Source organism: Callithrix jacchus, chromosome 18 (assembly GCF_049354715.1).
Source record: "Callithrix jacchus isolate 240 chromosome 18, calJac240_pri, whole genome shotgun sequence".
NCBI classification, from domain to species: Eukaryota; Metazoa; Chordata; class Mammalia; order Primates; family Cebidae; genus Callithrix; species Callithrix jacchus.
This window is the reverse complement of record NC_133519.1, coordinates 17,315,662-17,338,791: the sequence shown is the minus strand read 5'-3', so window position 1 is coordinate 17,338,791 and position 23,130 is coordinate 17,315,662. Positions and strand designations below refer to the sequence as shown.

The window sequence follows — 23,130 nt, the reverse complement described above, 5'->3', positions numbered from 1 at the left end:
AGACTGAATAGACAGGCAAGTGTGAGCTCACTCACCTGACCAGAGATTCCCACCCAGCCTCTGGGTGATGGCGTCAGCCATGGGGGAAGAGGAGCAGCCTGGTGGGGTCCCCTGCATCTTCCAGGGATTACTGCTGGGGAGAGAGATGCATGCTGCAGCTACAAGGATGGGAAACATGGGGGGCCAGGGCACTCAAAGCGCTTCAGATGCACTTACGTGATGGGATTGGTAGAGGGGACGACATTCTCATTGAGAGCTTGTGTGTAAAGTAACCTGGGGTCTTGGGTTTGAGGAGAAGTCTCAGGCTTCCTGGCTGGGTCCCTGTTGTTTCCTTCTGCTTAGAATGCTTTTCCTCCCAACGCCACACCTTCATCGCGTCTTTGTTCCAGTGTCCCCTTCGCCCAATCTGTTTAACGCCAGCACTGACCAGCCCCCATGCCCTACTCTGTTGCTTTCTTCTTTCCCGTGGAAGTTACCGCCTTCTAACAATCTGCATAACTGACTGAAGTGTCTTATTTTTGTATGTCCCTCCACTAGAATGTATGCTCCGCATGGGCAGGGATCTTTTAGTTTTGCTTACTGTTGTATGCCTAGAGCCTGGGACAGTGCCGGCCAAAGTGCCCAGTGACCAACCGTAGAATGAATCGGTGTTCCCAGCCCCTTGGCTCCAAAGCTGCTCATGGGCTCTCCCATACGTGCCCTCTCCCTTTCCCCGCCTGGCAGTCTTCTCTCATTCAAAGCAGGTACTGGGCCCCAGCAGAGGGTCCAAGGGAAGCACCCGGTCCTACTCGAGGACCCTGAGCAGGAGGGCAGTGCGGAGGAGGAGGAGCTGGGTGTCCTGCCTTGCCCTTCCACATCCCTGGATGGAGAGAACCGGGGAGTCAGGACAAGGAACCCCATCCACCTGGCCTTCCCAGGCCCTCTGTTCATGGAAGGCCTCGCTGATTCCGCTCTGGAAGATGGTGAGTGCCTCAAGGCCCTGGCGTCAGCCTCTGGTCCCCAGTCACACAGCCTATGTAAACTGACAGGCGCCTGCACCCTCCACCTTCCCAAAGACTCTCCCTGGTGTGCTTGGGGAGAGGTGGATGCGGAGACAAATGTCATTGCCCAGCCAACCCCCACCAGCTAGTTGGCCAGAGCCCCCCAGCTCTGCCTGTGCCTGAGGTCACCACCTTGCATGGGGTCAGTGGGGCAACACAGCGATCCCTCTGGCGTGGCGCGCAGTCCGGTGCTGGGAAGACACCACCCTGTTTCCCTCCAGTGGAGAACCTGCGACGCCTGATCCTGTGGAGCCTGCTGCCAGGTCACACCATGGAAACTCAGGCTGCCCGGGAGCCCGAGGATGACGTGACACCCACGCCTTCAGTCATCGGCGTCACCTCTCACCCCTGGGACCCAGGCTCCCCAGGGCAAGCCCTCCCTGGGGGTGAAGGGGACAACACCCAGATTCCAGGGCCGGAGGGGGAACGGCCAGAACAGGAGAACATGGCTCTCTGTTCTCTGGAAGATCTACCCCCAAGGACCAGAAATTCTGGGATATGGGAGTCTCCAGAACTGGATAGGAATCCGGCTGAAGAGGCTTCAAGCACAGAGGCAGCAGGAGGTTACAAAGTTGTGAGAAAAGGTAAAATAAACGGGCATGTCCAGTGCAGGGAAAAGCACCCTTGCTAGGTGAGATAAGTCTTCGGAACAGCTGCGTCCTTCCCTATGCTGCCCCTGGGTGTCGTGTGAGCAGAGACCTACGCTGGGTCCTGGAAGAAGGCGACGTGCCACTATCAGGCAGGCTTTGGAGCTGGACGGTGGAGATTCAGAGCTTAGCTCTGCCGCTTAATATCTGCGCGGCTTTAGAGAAAATTGTGAATCATCTCTCAACTTCATTTTGTAACACATAAGGGCATTTCTTTCTGCCTGGCACAAACCAACTACCAGAACCTGTCTCTGTTAGTGCTCCTCACTGAGCTCCTGGTCCCAGGGAAAAGAGCCGCCCTTCCCAGGAGCCTCAGCCCTAGACAGACGGGGCAGGGGCACGCAGCCCCTCACGCCAGGCAACAGCACCGAGGGCAACAGAGGTGGCAGCTGGAACTGGAGGGCGTGGAGGACAAGGCTGGGAAGACACCTGGCGAGTGAGGGGTCTGGGAGTGAACAGGGTGACAGGAAGGCAGCCCGGGTTGGGGAGCACCACAGGCGGCCTTGAGATAAGAAAAGCCGAGACAAGCTCGCAGGGAGGCAGACAGGTTTGCCTGGCCGGAGCAGTGAGCCCAGGGAGGAAGATCCTCACCCCGGGAAGAGTGGGCTAGTCTGAGAGGGTGGCAAGAAAGGCAGAACAAAGCCTGGGACACACACAGGGCAGGGTTCCACTAGGGGGTCTTGCGGCAGGGGCTTCCCGCCCTCCCCTGGGGCTCCGCTCTGCCTCCCTTCCAGTAGCGTTTTTATTCCATCTGCCCGAGGCCTGCCTCTCTCCTGGGTTTCTGGGAACTAACCTTCCTTCTCTCTCGGTGAATTGGTGGAAAGTTCTCTGCGCTGCCTGGGATGTCATCATGTATGATCTTGTGTTCACCTTGTTCTTCCCGTTTTCTCCTCCCCCTGCCCCCACCTCCCGCCCTCTCTCCTTCCTGCTGTCTCTCCCTTCCCTTTCCTTGTCTTTTGGTCTCTCCTCTTCCTGGTGGTGGTGGTGTCGGTGCAGCTGAGGTGGCAGGCAGCAAGGTTGTCCCTGCACTACCAGAGAGTGGCCAGTCAGAGCCTGAGCCACCTGAAGTGGAAAGCGGAACAAAGGCTACTGGTAATAACTTTCTCCTCGGAGCCAAAGACAGGCCAGGACTGGCATGTGGGACCTGAGGGCAGAGCCAGACCCCTGCCCGCAGTCACACACACACCCACCAGCTCCCTCAGCTGCCTGGAAAGGGGAGGAGGAAGATGTGGACCTAAGGATGCGGAGGGGCCCTGTGCTGTCCGTCCAGCTTTAAGAAGCCACCTGTCCAGGCTCCTGTTCAGAGCAGCAGGGATAAACACCTGTGTGCAGTTGTGAGAGGGGCAGGGAAGCCTGGCCTGGTGCCGGGAGCCCAGTGTCCTTCACCTGATACTCGAGCAGCTGCTTGCCCACCCCAGACGCCACTTGAGTGTCACTGTGGAAAGCGGCTGAAAGGGCCTCCCCAGTTCCGCAGTGGTCCTCTGAGCTTCCCGCCTGTCAGGAACCCTCCACGTCTTTCCTCCAACTGTCTCTGGTGCCCCTTGGTTGGGTCGAGGGACCTCCAGAGGCTCGTGGCATGGATGGCAGAGGAGCAGGGCAGGGCTGCAGTTCATCCAGAGCTGGAGTAAGGCAGGGCGAGAGAGCCGCCGCCTGCTCCTTTCAGAAGAGCCTGAAACCAGCCCCTGATCTGTTCACTCAAGGAGGGGGAGCCACTCCCGTTTCCCCAGATGAAACACTGCAGCCTGACACTTCTCCCTTGAGTTCACTGCTCAGCATCCCCCCAGGTTGGGGCCAGACTGAGCAAAGTGCCATCTAGAAAGGCTGGGGAGCAGGGCTTTTAGGGGGCTGGCAGACAGTGAGCAAGGGCCACGTGCTCGGGGTTCGCCTGGAGAGGGCTGCCTGGCCTGCGCTGTCAGGCGGCTGGGGAACCCCACGGGAGTGGGAGGATAGCTCCAACTTCTCTGTTTGCCTCCTGATCGCTTTTCTCTTCTTGTGGGGACAGGGAACTGCTTTTATGTCAGCATGCCAGCAGGACCCCTGGACTCAAGCACTGACCTTTCAGGGGCACCCACGAGCCCCCCTCAGCCTGACAGCTTCCCTGCAGGGCAGATAGAACCTCAGCCTCAGCTGCAGGGAGGCAATGGAGATCCAAGATGCCTCAGCCGCTCTCCCCCAAGCCTGGCCCTCAGGGACGTGGGCATGATCTTCCGTACCATTGAGCAGCTCACCCTCAAGCTCAACAGACTCAAGGTGAGGGAAACAGAGCTTGTCCCTGCAAGACTTCAGTCCGTCACCCCAAAACCATTCCCCATGAGCCCTAGATCCTGTCCTGGCCCGGAGATATTCCCCAGCTCACTCAGCCACTCTTAAATCACACCCCCTTCCCCAAGGCCCAGCACAGATCAGAGTGTGACCTTAGGAATAGAAGGACTTGAGCAGACATTCCCCCACCGACTCTTCCAGGACATGGAGCTGGCCCACAGAGAGCTGCTCAAGTCCCTTGGGGGAGAGTCGTCTGGTGGCACCACGCCCGTGGGCAGTTTCCACACAGAAGCAGCTCGATGGACAGACGGCTCCCTCTCACCTCCCGCTAAGGAGCCCCTGGCTTCTGACTCCAGGAACAGCCACGAACTGGGGCCCTGCCCTGAGGATGGTGAGTGAAGCCAGGTCCCTCTTGGTACCTACCGTGAGGGAGAAGTTCCCCAACTTGTGAGGACGCATTGCCAAGCAGTAAGAGATAGTGGTTCTGAGAGTCTGGTTTCCCCTTGAGTGAAACGAATTCATTCCCTCAGCTTCAGAGAGGGACCCCACAGACGCTTCCCCGCAAAATGGGGAGCTTAGAATTGAGCCCTCTTATTCCTTGTGCTATGGAGGTAACAAACCAGGAGGAGCCTGGTCTCACATCCAAGACCTTTTTTCCTTTTTTTAATTATTTTCAGTGTGTGCGTGTTTATATATATTATATTTGAAATAAGGGCTTGCTCTGTTACACTGGTCTCAAACTCCTGGGCCCAAGTGATCTGAAGCAGCTGGGATTGCAGGTGCACACCGCAGTGCTGGCCTAAGACTCGTGCTTATTAAAGGGTTCAGAACCATACTGGGTGGGCCAGGCTGTGTTGTAACTCAGGAAGACATGGCACATACCTACTTGACCTAAGGGCTTTCGGGGCTGATGCAAGTGGAGTTTGGTAGATAGCCCTTTTCAAGCCCTACAAGAAACTAGGGTTTCTGGAGGAGAGGGAAGGTGCTGATAGAGCTCCTCTCATGAGCCTGAACACTTTCTAGACAAAACATGCGGAAGTGGTGGCCTCAGGCTGGCCAGTTCCTCACCTTCATCCTCCTCCCGCAGGCTCTGACACCCCCCTGGAAGAGAGTGCAGCAGACGCAGCCACGTCACCAGGACCATAACCGTGCAAACCACCAAATCCCCTGTGTCCCCACTCCTCCTTCGGGGACTGGCCTGAGACCGGACCCAGGGTGGGGGATCCTAACTCTCCTCACTGTGGAGGAGGCAGTTGGGGAAACTAGGATCCAGCCAAGGCCTGGGGGGAGACCCGCATGTTGCTTGGTCTGCTCAGATCGGAGTCAAGTTTCAGTGTCTTTTCCCTCCCTCAGCCCAACCCTCTAAGGCCTGGTGTCTCCTAAGCATGCTGACTGCATCTGAAAGGCCCCCACTCACCATGGCTGCCCTCACCCCACACATGCGCGTACGCGTGCACGCCTGGACGTGCGCTGCCCTCAGACATGCAAGTGAGAGGAGGAGGCTTCTGTGTAAATGCACTTTCTTCCTCCCCTCTTTCTCCACAAGACCCCAGGCGGAGGTGGGTGCCTCCCCTCCCCGTTGTCACTTTGGTCCTATAAATATGTATGTATTGTATGTGCATCTTCGCTATTGTAAATAACTGACCTTTTTTGTTCCTGTTCCTGGAGTGCTGGAGGCAGTTATGGAAGGAGCTGCTAAGGGAAGAGAGGGTTCACCTGTATCTCCTAGTTAACCCAGCCCCAGGATCAGGCCTAAATGGGGGCCAGGCCTGAGTGTCCCTGTCCCTGTGAGTGGGAAGGTCTGGCTCCCCATCCCACCTGGCTCCCCAGCTCACCTGGCTCCCCATCCCACCTGGCTCCCTGTCCCAGCTGGCTCCCCATCCCACCTGGCTCCCTGTCCCACCTGGCTCCCCATCCCACCTGGCTCCGCATCCCACCTGGCTCCCTGTCCCACCTGGCTCCCCAATGCACCTGGCTCCCTGTCCCACCTGGCTCCCCAACGTACCTGGCTCCCTGTCCCACCTGGCTCCCCAATGCACTTGGCTCCCTATCCCACCTGGCTCCCCAACGTGCCTGGCTCCCTGTCCCACCTGGCTCTGGAGCCTGCCCTCCACAGCTTGCTGCTGAGCTGCTCCCTCCCTCCCTGGACTCCTCATCTTTGCAAGATGGGACTGTGGGAGTTTCTCACCCCACCTATGTTCCCTCTTCCCCACCCTGTCCCTGTAGAAAACTAGTGAAGCAGGTACGGAGCTGAAGACTGGGCCCCAAGAGGTAGGGAGAGGGGGTCTGAATGCTAGGTCCCTGAATTCACCCAGGACCATCCGAGGGGCCGCCGCAGCGTCAGCCCCATCACCACGTCCTCGCCAACTCTCCCTGATGAATATACACACTGTGCTAGGTGTATATATACATATATATATAAATATATATATATAATATATAAAATATAGATATGGAAATGACTGTTTTGCTGTTAAGATGATGTATACTCTTTTATTTTCTTCCTTTCATGGTTAAGATTTTTTTTAAGAAAAGTTAAATATTCTTCAATGGTGGTGTGTGTGTTTCTTGGAATCGCTGGGATAGAAGATCCAGTGTTTGTTCCCTGTAAGACTGGTTAGGACTGCACAGTGGGAACCAGAGGGAGCCCTCCCACCCCCAGACCCCGATCTTGCCTCTTCCCTCCCAGAGCTTCAGATGTGCACTCACTGAACTGGGGGCTGGGCAAACTGTAGTTATACAACCCCCATGGAGAAAACCTGACAAAACACTGAACTCAGTTACACACACACACACGTGTATATATATATATATATAAAGGAGCAGTGGAGCCCGAGTCAAGAGGTCTCATGAGCTGCCCTCAGTGAGCTTCAGTACTTTAAAAGCTGAACCTAAGCAGGAGGGTTCCCTCAGGCCCAGCCAGTTCCTCACTGTCATCACCCATCCACATCCCACAGACAGACACATCACCAAGACTGTAACCATATCACCTCTGTCTCCCGGCACTCAGTGTTGGATTCCAGTGACCGATTCTCTTCCAGCCCTAAATCCCTAATACCCTGACTCCTGTACCTCTCACAGTCCTCGGCTGTGTCCTCATGAGGGTACAGTTTAGTTGGGCATCAGAACTGATACAGAAGTCATTACTGGTGAAGGGTGGGGATAAGGATATGGGCTGAAGGAGTCACCGAAGCTCTAGAGGACATGGCAGGGTTCCCTGCAGAAGCTGGGGTGACTGACCATCCAGCACCTCAATGTGTTCAGTGTTGGGAATTCAAAGAAATGATGGGTTTGCCCTGGAGAAGCTCGCTCCGCAGCTAGCTGCAGAGAGATAGCTGAGGCAGTGAGACCAGGAGGGCTCTAGGCACTCAGAGGCGGGAGACAGGCCCCGGTGCCACTGAGCCACATAGTAAGATGGCTGGACAAGGGAATTCTAAGTAGGCAGAGGCAGTGGAATGAGGGAAGTGGGACTAGAGAATGTGGAACGGGATGAATCAGAAGTGAGGAAGGGAGGCTGGTCCTTGTTCATCTGCCCCTTCTCAGACACTCCTGTAGGTTATAGGTAGGCTTCCCGGAAGCCAGTCACTCCTACACTCTCCGGGTACTGGCAGGGACCTCAGCGGAGGCAGCACTGAAGGGCAAAGGTTTGGGGCCCCTGACCTGGCTCAGGAACCTCACACCTGGTTTCAGATTGCTAACTTCTGCAGGCGGTGTTATTAGGGTTCATGTTCAATGCTTGGCCTTTGCTGTGTAGACGTTGAGAGTTTAGTACCCTCTCCAAAGTGTCCTGCCAAATCTTTGTTCATTTTCTTCACCTGAGCCCTTTACTGCTCCTCCAAACCAGTCAAACACCTGGGCCAGCTGGGCAGGGAGACAGAAAGGAGCTGGTGTGGAGCCTGTGTGCTCCGTTCCTCTGCTTTACCTACTGCTTCCACTCCCTCTCCCAAGCCTGTGCGTGTCAGTCACTAACCCCTATCCCAAATCTTTCTGAATGCAAACCCTGGCATAATGCATATCCCCTAGGGCACACAGTGGGGGAATGGCTCTTGCCAGAGCAAGGAAGAACTAGCCCGCAGGAGGCAGAAAGGCAATGCTCCTGGCTAGCTGAGGCCAGGGAGCTGAGATCATCCCCAGCAGAACTGTAATGCAGACCATCACTTTTCAGACATTCCTGGCCATGTAACATGGACAGGCACACAAAATCCAAATGTTCTAAGTAGTTCTGCAAGAAAGTGTTCAGACAACATCAAGGAAAAGAACAGCAACAGACTTTGTTATTGGTCTGAGAGCTCCCCCAGGGAGGTCAGTGCACACAGGGACGGGGGGTGCTTCTGTGGCTCAGAGTCTCAGAGGCGAGCAGGTGGGAGGGGCTAGGGGAAGAACGCCATGGCCTCGTCCTCCCTGAGCTTGACCTTAATGGGGCCCCTTGGCAACATCAGTTCCTGGAGCTTGGCGTATGCAGGACATTGTGGAGCGAAGCAATTTTTCTGAAAAGAGGAAAAGGAAGGGTGACCTCTGACAAGGGGAATGGAAATTGGTCCTCTGGGAGAAAAAAGGGTCCTGGGGCAGGGTGGGTTAAGGGCTGGGAGACATGCAGAAAAAGTGATTAATACTGTTGATCTTTCAGCAAGACAAGTGGAGGTTTTCTTGTGATTTTTTAAAAAAGAAGCAGAGAAGCTATAGACCTTCCTTGAAAACAGGGAGAGAGACCCTCCTGCAGCAGCTGTCTAGTGTGACAGCTGATAGGGGCAAGCTCTCCTTTGGCAGGAGAGAGTGAAAGGGACTCACAGCCAGGGACAGCCACAGCAGCCCCACTGGACCCTTGGACACACTCTTGGCCTTGGAGAACTGCACCTGGTGCTGCATCGTGGCGAGGAAGCCCTCCAGCCCCACCTCTGTGATGCGGTTCCCTAGTGGAAGATGCAGAGAGGTGATCTCTTAATGCCACAGGCATCTCTGGCACCTGACACACCAGACACCCCCAGCAGCCCAGCTCCCCACTCCAGACTCACTGGCCGTGGCCCACCTTTCCCTGACCTGGCCCTTCACCCAGCTCTCCTTTAATTCTCTGACTGTCCCTCACTCTTTTTCCTCTTCTTCCCTCTCCCATCCCCCATCTCTCTAACTCCCCTCATTACTCATCACCTGTCCTCAGTCTCCTCCCAGACTCAGCACTTCCCCTGGCTCCCCAAGCCCTGTGCAAGAGAGCCTTGGGGGACATGTAGCCCAAAGATGGAAGGACCAGATCTGCTCCATGGAGTCAGGACAGGCACCCGCAGGCAGGACAGCGTCTCATGGCAGAAAGACAGGGGAGGTTGGCAGACATACGGAGGAGGTTGAGGTGCAAAAGGACCTTGTTCCCAGGCATGAAAACTTTCCCAGCTCGGTGCTCCACTGGCTCCAGGAGAGGGTTGATCACCTCAGTAGCCTCAACAACCAGCTGCTAAAGCAGAATACTAATTGCAGCAGACAGCAGGGGAGCTGGTCAACAGGCCATTCACTCATTCATTCAACATACATGTTTTGACTGCTGGCTATACTCCAGGCTTTGTCCTAGGTGCTGGGGATACAAAAACAAATAACCCATACCCTCAAGAAGCTCCTTTGTATGGGGGAGCCAGAAAATGGAAGAGTAATGTGGTCTAGAGTGACCGCTGACAGAGGTAAACTCAGGGCACTGTGGAGTATGGAAAAGGGCTGCCTAGGCCAGGCCAGGAGGGGTCTCCTGGCTGAGGAGGGCGGTGAGCTGAAATGTGGATGCACATGATATTGTCAGATGATGGGAAAGGTGTTCTGGGCAGAGAAAGCAGGTGCTGTCTTTTGTTCTGGAGGCGGGAAACGGTACGTGGCATTCAGGTTTTACTAACTGTTTCCCGATGCCTGAAGCAAAAAGGAGAATGGATTGGAGGGAAGTGACAATGAGAGCAGGATGAAAAGAAACTGCAATAGTCCTAGTGACAATCAGCAGCCTGATCCAGACAGAGGCAGACACAAAAAATGGGAACAGCAACCCCACCCTCTTCCTCCCTCTGAAGGGCCTTTTTGGTAAGATTTTGTCTTGGGTGCCAGAGAAGACTCCTGAAAGCAGAGGGCCCCTTCCCTGCCTAGGATGTGCAGGGAGTCTTCCGACGGAAGAGAAAAATACAGAGGCAGACCCTCAGGCAGCTGACAGAACCGAGGGCTGGAGGGTGGCAGGAGCACTGGAGGCAGCCCAGGAAGATTTCCAATGCAAGGAGCAAGTTGGTCCAAGTTGAAAGGGGGCAGAGAAGATCCAGGGGCAAAAGAAAGAGGATCTGAAGGAGGACCCATGCACAGGGTAGCATGGGGCGGTGCCATTACTATAAAAATGCCCCACCTTCCCTGGAGAGCTACTGAGAGGGACAAAAAAGAGGATGCTTTGTTCCTATGCAACTGCCCAAGCAAGTGATGGAGGCGGTGGTGATGAACTGAGGGCCTCTGCAGGAGCAGCCCGGCTGAGTTGAGACAGCAGATCCGAAGTGTGGGCTATTAACAGGCGAGGAAAAGCAGAAGGGGCCCACTCCCATGATTCCCACAGAAGCCCAGGGTGAGATGGGAGTGGGTTTCAAGTGAGGTTGGGACAGGAGTGGAGGACAAACTTGAAAGTAAATGGCTGCTGCCACAGCATGAGGCTGGAGACCACATTCCAGGAGGGGCTGGGATGAGAGGTCCCAGGAAGCCTGGAATCCCAGGGATGTGCCCTTTTCCTCCACTCCTCCAGCAGCCTACCTCTTGTCCCGACTCCGGGAGGATGCTGCGCTTCTCTCTGCTCCCAATCTTGATCCCTTTTATCCTGCTTGGCTTCTGCTCAGGGATGATTACCTCTGGGGCCAGAAGAGGAGCCAGAATGCACAGTGCCCATTTCTGATATCACCCAGGCTCCCTCCCCAGAGAGAACAGGCTAGGTGAGGCAAAGACACCCCCCAACCAGGGGTTTGGGTGCAGTAGAAATGGCTGGAGGGGGCCAGGCGTGGTAGCTCACACCTGTAATACCAGCAATTTGGGAGGCCAAAGTGGGAGGATCACCTGGGGTCAGGAGTTCTCAACCAGCCTGGCCAACATGGTGAACCCCTTCTCTACTAAAAATACAAAAGTTAGCAGGGCATAGTGGTGCATGCCTGTAATCCCAGCTACTGGGTAGGCTGGGACAGGAAAATTGCTTGAACCCTGGAGGTGGAGATTGCAGTGAGCCAAGATCCCACTTCTGCACTCCAGCCTGGGTGACAGAGTGAGACTCCATCTCAAAAAAAAAAGAAAAGAAAAGAAAAGAAAGAAAAGAAGAAAAAGAAAAAAGAAATGGCTGGAGGGGGACCCCAGCTAGATGGGTGGGTTCTTTGAAGACAGAGCCACAGAGCTCCAGCTCCGACAAAGGGGATGTGGAGAGCAGTGGCTTAGGACATCCGGGCCAGACGAGGCTCCCCACATTATCCCACTGTGAGAAGGAAATCAGGCCCAGAGAGACATGGTGAGGTGAGCTCCAGGCAGATGCGCCCAGGCCCAGAACAGCCTCCTGCACCCTGCCCAGCACTCTCCTCCTCCACATGGGAAGGTGCTGCCCAGGGGCACCTGCACTTACTCCCCTTTCCTGCTTTTGTGGCATCTTCTTTCTTAGGGATTCCTTGTGTGGGTGACTGCCCAGCCCCTGACCTCTCCTCTTTCTTGGTCAATTCCTATGGAGAAAGTGAGAAGAGCAGTACAAGGCCCACCTCCGGAGGGGATGGGCAGTGGTGAGGGAAGGATCAGGGTTAGGACCAGAGGCCTTAGGGGGAATTCAAAGGTCCATGTGGCCTGTTTCCCTCCACCGCCTCTGCAAGTGATAGAAGCCCCCTCCACTGACCATTCAGCACCCAGGCTCTGTCCCACTACACACCTACCCATGATTTCTCCTTTTTCTTGCCCAGGCCCTTAGGGGTTTTCATTGGCTGCGTCTTGTCTGTCTTGTCCACCAATGCGCTGTTGCTGATCCCTACCGTCTGACTCTTCTCACGGTCTGTTTTGGAGTCCCCATGTCTCGAGGAGGAGGGCTGTGCTCACGAATGGGAAGGGAGGGAAGAAGCAGCCAGAGTCCCTTCCTCAGTGGGGGGATGAAAGGTAGCTGTACCCATACTTGGGGGGAGCAGTGGAGCTGACAGCACCCTCCCACCCACCTCCCTGCCTAAATGCTAAAATAGTTTGTAGTGGACTCCTCTGGAGTGAGATGCTTTGGGGAAGAAATAGAAATAGCAGCGGGACCTGGGTGGGGGTGAGATGAAGGGTGAGGCAGGATCTCAGACTCTCATACTGAGTGGGGGAAAAGGCAGCTAACTTTTATTGAGCTAAGTGCCAGGTGCTATTTTAAATGGATTGCAGGAATTAAGTCATTAAATCCTCTCAACAGTCATGAAATAGGTACAGTTATCCCCACTTACAGATGAAGAAACTGAAGCAAGGAGAAGTAACAGGCCAGGCGCAGTGGCTTATGCCTGTAATCCCAACACTTTGGGAGGCCAAGAGGGGCCAGATCACTTGAGACCAGGAGTTCGAGACCAGCCTGGTCAACACAGCGAAACCCCATCTCTATTAAAAAATCCAAAAATTAGCCGGGCCTGATGGCACACACCTGTAATCCCAACTACTCAGGTGGTTGAGGCAGGAGAATAGCTTGAACCCTGGAGGCGGAGGCTGCAGTGAGCCGAGATTGTGCCACTGCACTCCAGCCTGGGCAACAGAGCCAAACTCCGTCTCTAAAGAAAAAAAAAGAAGTTAAGAAGTTTAGTTATCTCAATGATCCTGCACATAATGAAATAAAGCAAAATATTCTACCATTAAAAAAAAAGTTTAGTAGCATGCCCAAGGTCACAAGCTAGGATATGGATGAGCCGGACTTCAGGTCCAGATGGTCTAAATCGAGTGTCCTGTCTCTTAACCAGTACACTCTACTGCCCATAGGGTGGTTCTGCGATCAGAGCCTGCCCAGCAGGGCGTTTGTGCAGAAGTCGGAGGGAAAGACAGTCACGACAGAGGATGGAGATTTAACCGGATGACCAGTTTGCTGAAAAGCAGCGGACTTGGGAAGTGGGCTCGAGGGTTAGAGGACCTCTCCGCTGGTCCTGGGGCCTGGTGGTTCCTCACCGATCGCGAGTGCTCCTGCGTCCCTTTCTCCAGCAGGAGGCGCCGGCGCTCCACCACCTCGGTGTGCGTCAGCTCGAAGGGTCGCAGGACCTGCGGAAGGCGGGCGCCCTGAGGAGGTCGGACGCCAGGGGAGTCAGACCCCCCCCACCGCTCCCCCGCCAGGCCAGTCCTCGTCCCGGACCCACCTGGTCGGCACACCCACCTCCGCCAGCTTCAGGGCGCCCTTGTCCTGGATGCGGTTGTGGGCCAGGGACAGCCAGAGCAGGGAACGGTTCAGCCGGAGTCCCTAAGGGGTGGTCAGGGAGCCGTGAGCTGCCCAAGCCGCCCCTGCTCTCAGCGGGTCTCTCCCCGCTGCGCACTCACGTCGGCGATGTAGCCCGCGCCCTCGTCCCCAATGTGGTTAAAGCCCAGGTTGAGCGAGACAAGGGTCCGGTTGCAGCTGTGCAGCGTGGACAGCGCCTGGCCCAGGAGTTGCGCCCCGCGGTCATCGATGTTGTTGTTACGCAGAGACAAGTGCGCGATCCTGCGTAGCCGGAGAATGAATGTGGGTGGCTGGAAACTCAGTGCAGGGCGTCCGCCGGAATTTGGGAGACATGACGGCTTGAGGAGCCGCCTGGTCTGAGGATGTAGGGGCAGGAACCGAGGGCCCTTGCCGAGATGGTAGGGGGACAAGGAAGGCTGGGGACTAAAAATGGCTTGGGGGTTCAAGATAGGCCCAGATGAAGGGGGTGAGGGCAGGGAGTCTCACGTGCTGTCCGAGGCCATGAGCTTGTGATAGGACTGCTCCAGAAGTGGGTTCCCCTCCAGAGACACCTTCCTGAGGGCAGGGGAGATCTGAGAACCAGAAGGTACCACTGAGGCCAGGTAAGGGAGGGAAACAGAGAGGAAATGTGGGCCTCTGGGAAGCAACTAGGAAACAGAGTCGAAGGATTGTCCCCCAATATAGAAAACAGATGTGACAATTCCTCAGACTAAAAATTCAGAGGTGTGACCATCTGAAGGGGCTGCTACGCAAAGCTGGCAATCCGTGGTAGGGTGGCCTCTAAGATGGCCTTCAGTGGTCCCCACTCCTAGAACTCATGCCCCTGTGTCATCCTTTCCCCTTGAGTGTGGACTTCACATTCGAAGTGACTCACTTCTGGCCGGGCACGGTGGCTCACACCTGTAATCCCAGCACTTTGGGAGGCTGAGGAGGATGGATTGCATGAGCTCAGGAGTTTGAGACTAGCCTGGGCAACAGGGTGAAACCCCGTCTCTACTAAAAAAAAGAAAAAAGAAGAAAAAAGCACGATGTGGTGGTGAGTGCCTGTAATCCCAGCTACTTGGGAGGCTGAGGCAGAGAAATCACTTTAACCCAGAAGGCAGAAGTTGCAGTCAGCCGAGACTGTGCCACTGTACTCCAGCCTGGGCAATAAAGCAAGACTCTTATCTCCAAAAAAAAAAAAAAGGAATAAAAAAGAAGTGACTCACTTATAATGAACAGAACATAGTAGAAGAGATGGGACAGCACTTCTAGGTTTAGGCTACAAAGGCCATGGCTTCCGTCTTGAGTGCTCCCTGGCACTCTCTCAGATGGCCAGCTGCCATGTGGTAAGGATACTCAGCCAGCCTGTAGAGAGTCCCAGGCAGCCACAGAAGCGAGTCTGGAGGTAGATTCACCACCGCAGTTGGTCCTTGAGGTTAACTGCAGTCCCAGTCAGCAGCTGTACGACAACCTCAAACCCTGGGCCAGCGCGCTCAGCCAGCCCAGCCCAGCCCCAGGTCACCTCACCGCAGCTATGAGATCATAAATGTGCGTTCTTTTAAGCCACTGAATCTCGGGGTTAATTTGTCACACAGCAATAGATAACTACGACACAACCCACCACATGGCAGTGGCTTCTCTAACAGTGCTGTGAGAAAGGCGGTCCTGTTCTAAGTCACAGCAAAAACTGAACTAATGGCCAGAAATTTCTCTATGTAAAAATTTGCTCTCACAATTTCTTATTTTGTTCGACCTTTCAGGCTGCCTCGCCTGTGATGTCAACTTGGTTACATTCAGTTTAATTTTTTTATGTTGGGAGGACTTACTTTTACACAGTATTTACAGATGAATTCATATCATTGTTTTCTGCTAGTTAATTACCACCATAGAAGGAAATACGTTTCATGGCGTTCTACACAGAGCACTGGGGACCCCCAGCTGAAGAAGACACAGTTCCTGCTCTCAAGGAACGTCCGTGCCATCCACAGCAGGAAGACAGGCAAGCCACCGCAGGAGGGGTGCCCCCAAGAAACAAGAGAGGGCAAGCTGCTGTGGGAGTCTGGAGAAGGGGTGGGGCCAAATCAGCCTCTCTGCTAACACTCCCAACCACACCTGTAGTTACCCTGCCTCACGCCTTGCTCCTGCTCCTTCCCATGTAAGAATGCCCTTTCCTAATTCCCTCTCTGGCCTGCTCACAGGCCTTCTTCAGCTCAGTACCACCTCCTCCAGGCAGTCTTCCAGGTCTTCCTGCCCCATAAAGTGGGGTGGCACTTCTTTCTGCCCGACTCCCTCCCCCAATGAACCAGTCTTCCATCATGAGTCTCCACATTGCCCTGCAGTACTTATTCTTGTGTCCTTTTCTCTCCCTCACTGGACTGCGAGTTCCTAGAGGATAAGCACTGTGGGTCTTATCAGCCTCTGGTACAGGACCAGGGCTCCAGGCAGCCATGAAGGAGAGAGAGAACCTCTGGGGAGGGAGTGGAGGGTAATGGAACTGATGCAGAGGGATAGGATGAGCCCTGGAAGGTCAGGCTCTTTGGATACTGGTGTGGGCAGAAAAGCGGACCTGGCTTCTTGTCTGATGGGGGTATCATGATCCAACAGACATTGCCGGCTTCTGCTTACACAGGGATGCTAGCCAGGCCCACAGGAGTCAGCCACTTCCATGCCCACATTGCTCCCCTCTGACCACCCGCACAGCCAGGCCGTCCAGGCACTGGGGGCCTCCCGGTCTGCTGACCTGAGTGTGGATGAGCAGAGATGCAGGAGGTCGATGAAGGTGGTCAGGGTCTTATCAGTCAACCCCACCTTCCACAAGCTGGCATGGGCGGGAAGTGCAGAAACACAGAGCTAGAGGTCCCCTCCTACTGGAAACGCTTCCCACACCATCTTTCCAACGGAGCCCTTCCGCATCCCCCACCGTCACCTCCCATAGTCTCCAGGGTCTCCCGTGCCCCTTGGTTCTCTCTCCCAAGCCACCAGGAGCCCCACTTCTCACGCGCGCGGGCCTCTCGCCCATCCCCCCAGTGCCCCTCACTTGATGGCCTGTAGCTGGGTGAGCGGGGGCAGGCATTTAGAGAAAATACCCAGAATCCGTTCCTCAACCTTCCAACCTGCGGGCCAAGAAGAGTCAGGCGCCTCAGGCCTGGGAAGCACCAGGGGAGCGGGAGGGAGCGGGGACGGGCGGGGGTACCCGGGCTCACCGCGGATGTAGATTTCTTTCACCGACTTGCTGTCCTCCTGCTCCAGCTCCACCTGGATGGTGGGCCGGAAAAACACGTATTTGGTCTCCAGACTGTTAAGGCTGCAGGACCCGGACAGCTGTGGGTCTTCTGGAAGAGGTGAGGAGGGAGGGGAGCAGCTGCCTACCCGCGCCCCGCGCCCTGCCGGCCCACAGGTGCCCGGGTAGGATTGGGGGGGCACCGCCGGCGTGGGAGGCACTGGCCTGCGGGCGCTGCCTCTCCGGCCACGGCGCCTCTGCTGGGATTTGGAAAGAAAGACGGGAGACTCCTCCACCTCCTCACCGGCATGGTCGAATTCCCCCCATTCAAACACACACTGCCCCCCCCCCCCGTGCCATTCTCCTGGCTTGGGAAGAGAGGGTGAGGATGGTCGAGGCGGCCCAGGTAGGCACCGGGGAGCTCCACTGTCACTCACCTGGGGTGACCTTTTCCGACAAAGAGGTGGAGGGGACAAAAGGCGGGTGAGGGCGGGGCCGGTTGACAACTTTAGGGAAGTCCGTGTAGCCCGACCGCATGCAGAGCTCGGCGAAGTCGATCTCGAGGACCCCTGAGCACTGGTACTCCTCTGCGGGGACAGGCAGGGGCGTGAGAGAAGGGGCCGCGCCCACCCCTGGCTCCTCAGGTTCACCCGTGCTGACTGGCGCCCCTCCTCAGCCATTCAACTTGCAAATGCCTGGAAAAACGGGGACTAGACACTTGCAAATGCTTGGAAGAAAGGGCACTAGCGGCCTGCACGGCAGACAATGGTGTCGCCTCTTCTGTGTACTGGCTTCCCCACCCCCAGGTCAAAGCCACTGCCACCCCTGCTTTCCACTCCCAGCCCCACCTCTGCCTCTCCTGGTGTCCCCAGCCCAGCCTCGTCACAAGTGTTCCTTCCCTGCTGGAACTGCTCAGGGTCCCTGGGATGGAGACCCGCAGGCCCGATGTGAGTTCCTTTCTACTCCCACCCCTTCCCTACACATATGACCAAGGGCAGCAAAACCACACTATTATTTAACACTTCCTCTGTCCAGTGTGCTTATATGGAACTTCCTCGTGTCCAGTTCTAAAATGCTTTAGAAATATAACTCATGTGTGAGTTATATTAATTCACACATGCCCACCCCATCTCATCCTGAGAGCGGTGCTATGCGAGCTTGAGACTCTGAGTCTCCAAGAGATCCTTGCTCTTTCTGGCTCCCCACTAAGAATTGGTTCCTAGAGTTGAAACCGGAGGCCCTGCCATATGCTGCAGGAGCTCCACAGAACAGGGAGCCTGCCTGAGGGCATGGAGGGACTGGCGGGAAGAAGAGAGCTTCGAGGGTTCCTGGGGAAATTTGTGAGAGGCATGTTCCTCCTGTGTCTGGCCATCAGCGGGACCCCAGATGCACAGTCAAATGGGCGAAGCAGGTTGGAGGCGGCATAGGGAAGTTGCAGTGACCCCTGGGCTGGCTGGCTCCTGCACACCTCCCAGCCCTCCCAAACTTCCCTCTGCTGGGAGAGCCCCTCACGCTTCCTTGCTTCACTCATACCTCCCTTCTCAAGAACGGACATTTCAAACTTTAACATCTTAAGAATCACCTGGAGAGCCTGTTAAAACCATTTCCTGGGCCCTATCCCCAGAGATTCTGATTCTGTAGCCCGGGTGAGGCCCATGATTTTGCATTTTTAGCAAGGCCCCAGATGATGCTGAAGCGGCTGGTCCACAGCACCTGTAGAGAAGCCCCGCTCTAAAACCGCGAGAACAGCGCCGCCCGCGCGGGCGCGGTGGAAACGGGCTCTGCACCTGAGCACCTGTCAGCTCAGCTCTCCTCTGCTCCTACACCCCTTCCTCATGCTCACTAATGGTCTCAGCCCATAGCTTCTTGAGAAACAGAAGCCATCAGATAGGACTTCTTCTAAATTCCTACACATTTCTATGTGTGCCATCAGCAAGCCCGCATCTGCCCCTGTCGCAGCACACCGTGGTGTCTGCTAAGGCCACCGTGACCTCCATGTTGCCTATCCAGGTCCTGCGCAGGCGTCACTCCCATTCTCTCCTCCCTCTCTGCTGGCTGCTCAGACTCCCCTGCCAGCTCCTTGTGCTCTACAACCTGTAAGGCTGGGTCCTGAACCCTCTGCTCTTCCCTAGTTGTATACTCCCTGCCTCCTGGAGGGGTCTCTCTCATTGCCAGGACTTAACTGTGCCAGAACGTCAGCAGCTCCCAAAGCCACAACTCCACCCCTGACCTCTCCCAGGCACTGCTGACCCATGTGTCCAGCTGTCCAGCTGGCATCACCCCTTGGAGCTCCTCCCTTACATGCACCTGTCTCCATGAGTGGCACCTCCTCCCACCATGTGCCCAGTCCAGAAGCCTGAGAATCATTCTTGCTCTGTCCCTCACTCCCCATCCTGTCCATTCCTTCACCAACTCTTATTACTTTTACCTTCAAAGTGTTTCTCTGAGGAGCCTAACCCAAGCACCCCTCACCAAGCTCACTGCCCTATCCCAACTCCCACTGTCCCCAGACTAGGCTGTTGAAATAGTCTGGTGACTCATCTCTCTGCCTCCTTCCACCCCATTTTCTGTACAGCAGCCATGTCGTGTGTGTGTGTGTGCGTGTGTGTGTGTGTTTAATGTAACTGGCTTCATACCTGTAGGGGATTCTATGCTGCCTTGTCTTCCCCTCCAGAAGATGCTCTTTCCACAGCTCTTAGAATTCCTTCCCCAGGGACCCACCAGCACTGACAGGAGATAGCACCTGGGGGATGCTGGGCGAGCAGAGCCTTTTCCCAAGGTTTTTACTTCGATTCCAGAGACAGCAAGTTCTTGTTCAGTAATGTTGAAGCTGGCAGACTTGTACCAAGAAGTCTTCAGATACATTTCCCCTCCATGCTTAGTTTGGTTGGGGTTATATCACTTGCAAAAAAAGAGCCACACCTCTATTTACACCATTCTATTCGTTTTCTTTTCCCAGAGGATGTAAACCCCATGGGAGCAGGGCTGTGTCCCTCTCCTTCTCTTCTGTGACATGCCTGGCCTCGTGGCTGGCATTTGGAAATTAATTGTTGAATCAATGAATGAATATCTATAAACTCTGCTCAAAGGCACCTCCTGGCATCCCCCTCCTCACCCCTGGGCCTTCCTCTCTTCTCTATCTTATCACATCTTATTGGTATTTGTCAGCATCCCAAACCAAAGTGTGGGTTCTTTAAGATCAAGTTCTATTCAAACATCTATCAAGCCGAGATTCAGAAACTCAACCTGGGTATGTGAGAGTTCAGCCGTAGCCGTGAGCAGTGAGTAGCGAGTGGGAACCCGGGAAGACGCAGCCTGGAGGCCTGATTTCCCAACCCCCGCGCCAGCGTACCAGGGTTTTTGGGCTCCTCCTCGCCCACGGGAGGCAGAACGGTCGCTGGCTTCTCTTTGGCCGCGCGCTCTCCCTTTTTGATCACCGTGCCAGACGACTTCTGGGTCCCCGGACGCGGGGCCCTCAGCGAGGACCCTGGGGCGCTCTGCTCGCTCGACATGCTGGTGTTGTCTACAGCGTCTCTGGCACCCTCGTCGGGGCGGGAAGGTAGAACCGTACTCTATGCGGCTCACTCTGGGGTGGCTGAATCAGGGGGTCTCTGTTCCGCGTCCAGGGACCGGATCCGACCCGTCCGCAATGGCGTCGCCTACGCGTCCCTCTCCAAGACAACCGCGCGAGGCGGGCGGGCCCGCGGGAAAGGGGCAACCGCAGAAAGCACGCGAGGCAGACAGGGGGCGCCGCAGGGCAGAGCAAGGCGAGGGGAGTGCCCGGGGGAAGGGGCGAGAGCGGGAGGGGCGGGCCCGGCCGGCGGAGCAGGCAGGGCGAGGGCAGCCGGAGATCGCAGGAGCTGATGGGCCCAGGAGGGCCAGGGCAGGCCGAGCCTGTGCTAAGGGAGAAAGGCAAGGGTAACCCAGGACCTGCGCGGAGCCATGGCAGAGGGAAACGAGTGGATCCCAGACAGGACCCAAGCGGGGACGGGGATAGGGCAAGGGCGGGCGATCCGAAGTCACCCTGGACTTGAGCCGGGGGGGAGCGGGCAGACTGCGCGGGGTAGGGATCTTAGCCGTGGGCAGTCGGAGGACACCAGGGAGAATCCAGGTGGTGGCAGGTTCACTCTCCAGCGTCCACCCACCTGCCCAGTAAGGAGAGAGCACCTGGTGGAAGGAGCCTAGAGAAACCCATCTGGTTGGTGTGGTGCTAGTTTCTATTCTCGACTCCCACCTGTTTAGTCTCCTGGGGGTCTCTGGGACCTCAGTTAATCTGCTAACGAGTTAATAAGGTGAGTCACACTCTTTACAAATCTGGGATTCAAAGTCATCACCTGACTCCTACTCTAGACCCTGATGATTCTGCCCTGCTGGGCTCCATTTGAATAAAGGCATGCCCCCAAAATACTAAGGGTTGGGCTCCAGACCACCGGAATAAAGCTAATATGGCAATAAAGTGAGTCATGCCACTTTTTTTTCTCAGTGCATATAAAATTACATTTACACTGTACTGTAGTCTGTTTTTTCTCAGTGCATATAAAATTACATTTACACTATACTGTCGTCTGTTAACTGTGCAATAGCATTACGTCTCAAAAAATACATATACCTTTTTTTTTTTTTTTTGAGATGGAGTCTCACTCTCGCACAGGCTGGAGTGCAGTGGTGTGATCTCAGCTTACTGCAACCTCTGCTTCCCAGGTTCAAGCAATTCTCCTGCCTCAGCCTCCTTAGGAGCTGGAATTACAGGTAGGCACCACCATGTTCAGCTAATTTTTGTATTTTTAGTAGAGGTGCGGTTTCACCATGTTGGCCAGGCTGGTCTTGAACTCCTGACCTCGAGTGATCCTCCCACCTCAGGTTCCCAAAGTGCTGTGGTTACAGACATGAGCCACAGCACCCAGTCCAATGCACATACCTTAATTTAAAAATACTAATTGCTGGCCGGGCGCGGTGGCTCATGCCTGTAATCCCAGCACTTTGGGAGGCCAAGGCGGGTGGATCACGAGGTCAAGAGATCGAGACCATCCTGGTCAACATGATGAAACCCCGTCTCAACTAAAAATTCAAAAAATTAGCTGGGCATGGTGGCTCGTGCCTGTAATCCCAGCTACTCAGGAGGCTGAGGCAGGAGAATTGCCTGAACCCAGGAGGCAGAGGTTGCAGTGAGCCAAGATCGCGCCATTGCACTCCAGCCTGGGTAACAAGAGCGAAACTCCGTCTCAAAAAAAAGAAAAGAAACGAAAAATACCCATTGCTAAAACTGTTAGTGATCATCTGAGCCTTCAGCGAGTCACGATCATTCCGCTGTGGAGCGCCTCGCTTTGATGCTGGTGGCTGCTAACTGACCAGGGTAGTGGTTGCTGAGGGTTGACGTGGCTGTAGCAATTTCTTAAAATAAGACAACAGTGAAGTTTGCCTCATCAATCGAGTCATCCTTTCACAAGAGATTTCTCAATAGCACCCAATGCTGTTTGATAGCATTTAACCCATGATAGAACTTTTTCAAAATTAGGGTCAGTTCTCTCAATCCCTGCCACTGCTTTATCAACCAGGTTTATGGAATATTCTAAATCGTTTCTTTTTTTTCTTTTCTTTTTTTTGAGACGGAGTTTCGCTCTTGTTACCCAGGCTGGAGTGCAATGGAGCGATCTCGGCTAACCACAACCCCCACCTCCTGGGTTCAGGCAATTCTCCTGCCTCAGCCTCCCGAGTAGCTGGGATTACAGGCACATGCCACCGTGCCCAGCTAATTTTTGTATTTTTAGTAGAGACGGGGTTTCACCATGTTGACCAAGATGGTCTCAATCTCTTGACCTCGTGATCCACCCGCCTTGGCCTCCCAAAGTGCTGGGATTATAGGCGTGAGCCACCGCACCCGGCCCGTTTCTTTTCATTTCAAGAATGCTTACAGCGTCTTCACCAGGAGTAGATTCCATCTCATGAAACTACTTTCTTTGCTCTTCCATAAGCAGCTCCTCATCCATTCAACTTTTATCATGAATTGCAGCAATTGAGTTTCATCTTCCGGCTCCACTTCCAATTCTAGTTCTCTTGCTATTTCTACCACATCTGCAGTTACTTCCTCCACTGAAGTCTTGAATGCCTCCAAGTCACTCATGAGGATTGGAATCGACTTCTTCCAAACTCCTGTTAGCATGGATATTTTGACCTCCTCCCATCTTGAATCACAAATGTTCTTAATGACATTTTGAATGGTGGATCCTATCCAAAAGGTTGAGTTTACCCAGATCCACCAGAGGAATCACTATCTATGGCAACTAATGCTTTACAAAATGGTTTTTTTTTTTTTTTTTTGAGACGGAGTTTCGCTCCTGTTGCCCAGGCTGGAGTGCAATGGCGCGATCTCCTCTCACCGCAACCTCTGCCTCCTGGGTTCAGGCAATTCTCCTGCCTCAGCCTCCCACGTAGCTGGGACTACAGGCATGTGCCACCATGCCCAGCTAATCTTTTGTATTTTTAGTAGAGACAGGGTTTGGCTATGTTGGTCAGGCTGGTCTCAAACTGCTGACCTCAGGTAATCCACCTGCCTCGGCCTCCCAAAGTGCTGGGATGACAAGCTTTGGT

General features: G+C 54.9%; 2 protein-coding genes across 45 annotated transcripts in view; one reads left to right on the top strand and one right to left on the bottom strand.

The window, feature by feature from the left end:
* ARHGEF11 (Rho guanine nucleotide exchange factor 11) overlaps positions 1–5,564 on the top strand; it is a 110,997-nt gene extending 105,433 nt beyond the window's left edge. For 19 of the 28 annotated variants that reach the window (XM_035279786.3, XM_035279779.3, XM_078356021.1 and 16 more), the window contains 6 exons: positions 741–962; positions 1,262–1,624; positions 2,684–2,779; positions 3,690–3,937; positions 4,151–4,340; positions 5,037–5,564. In XM_035279786.3, coding sequence (XP_035135677.1) covers positions 741–962; positions 1,262–1,624; positions 2,684–2,779; positions 3,690–3,937; positions 4,151–4,340; positions 5,037–5,095 — 1,178 coding nt within the window. In that variant the 3' untranslated portion in view covers positions 5,096–5,564. The remainder of the gene's footprint in view (positions 1–740; positions 963–1,261; positions 1,625–2,683; positions 2,780–3,689; positions 3,938–4,150; positions 4,341–5,036) is intronic. The other 9 variants (XM_078356030.1, XM_078356026.1, XM_078356023.1 and 6 more) reach the window with 1 other exon arrangement.
* A 2,634-nt stretch (positions 5,565–8,198) lies between these two features.
* LRRC71 (leucine rich repeat containing 71) lies at positions 8,199–20,226 on the bottom strand. Of its 17 annotated transcripts, none has more exons than XM_008984624.5 (16): positions 19,895–20,226; positions 16,980–17,129; positions 16,526–16,654; positions 16,360–16,435; positions 16,063–16,140; positions 13,827–13,895; positions 13,442–13,601; positions 13,281–13,364; positions 13,079–13,168; positions 11,842–11,991; positions 11,544–11,637; positions 10,697–10,791; positions 9,468–9,509; positions 9,278–9,392; positions 8,738–8,859; positions 8,199–8,436 (listed from the first exon to the last, which is right to left on the bottom strand). In XM_008984624.5, the coding sequence occupies exons 1-16, from the start codon at positions 20,052–20,054 to the stop codon at positions 8,320–8,322; spliced, it is 1,731 nt and encodes a 576-aa protein (XP_008982872.1). In that variant the 5' UTR covers positions 20,055–20,226; the 3' UTR covers positions 8,199–8,319. The 17 variants fall into 17 exon arrangements, with proteins under 17 accessions (XP_008982872.1, XP_035135684.1, XP_078212165.1 ...); XM_035279793.3 differs by having other exon boundaries at positions 19,179–19,938; XM_078356039.1 differs by having other exon boundaries at positions 9,303–9,392; positions 19,179–19,938.
* Positions 20,227–23,130: the final 2,904 nt, after the last annotated feature.

Excerpts from the sequence above, each read along its gene's own strand:
- LRRC71 (XM_035279793.3), bottom strand. The coding sequence starts at position 19,407 with ATGTATCTGAAGACTTCTTGGTACAAGTCTGCCAGCTTCAACATTACT. Across the intron at positions 16,655-16,979 it reads GTCGGAAAAGGTCACCCCAG|AAGACCCACAGCTGTCCGGG; the intron begins GTGAGTGACAGT and ends CACCTCTTCCAG. Across the intron at positions 9,510-10,696 it reads TCCCGGAGTCGGGACAAGAG|CACCTAGGACAAAGCCTGGA; the intron begins GTAGGCTGCTGG and ends TTGTATCCCCAG.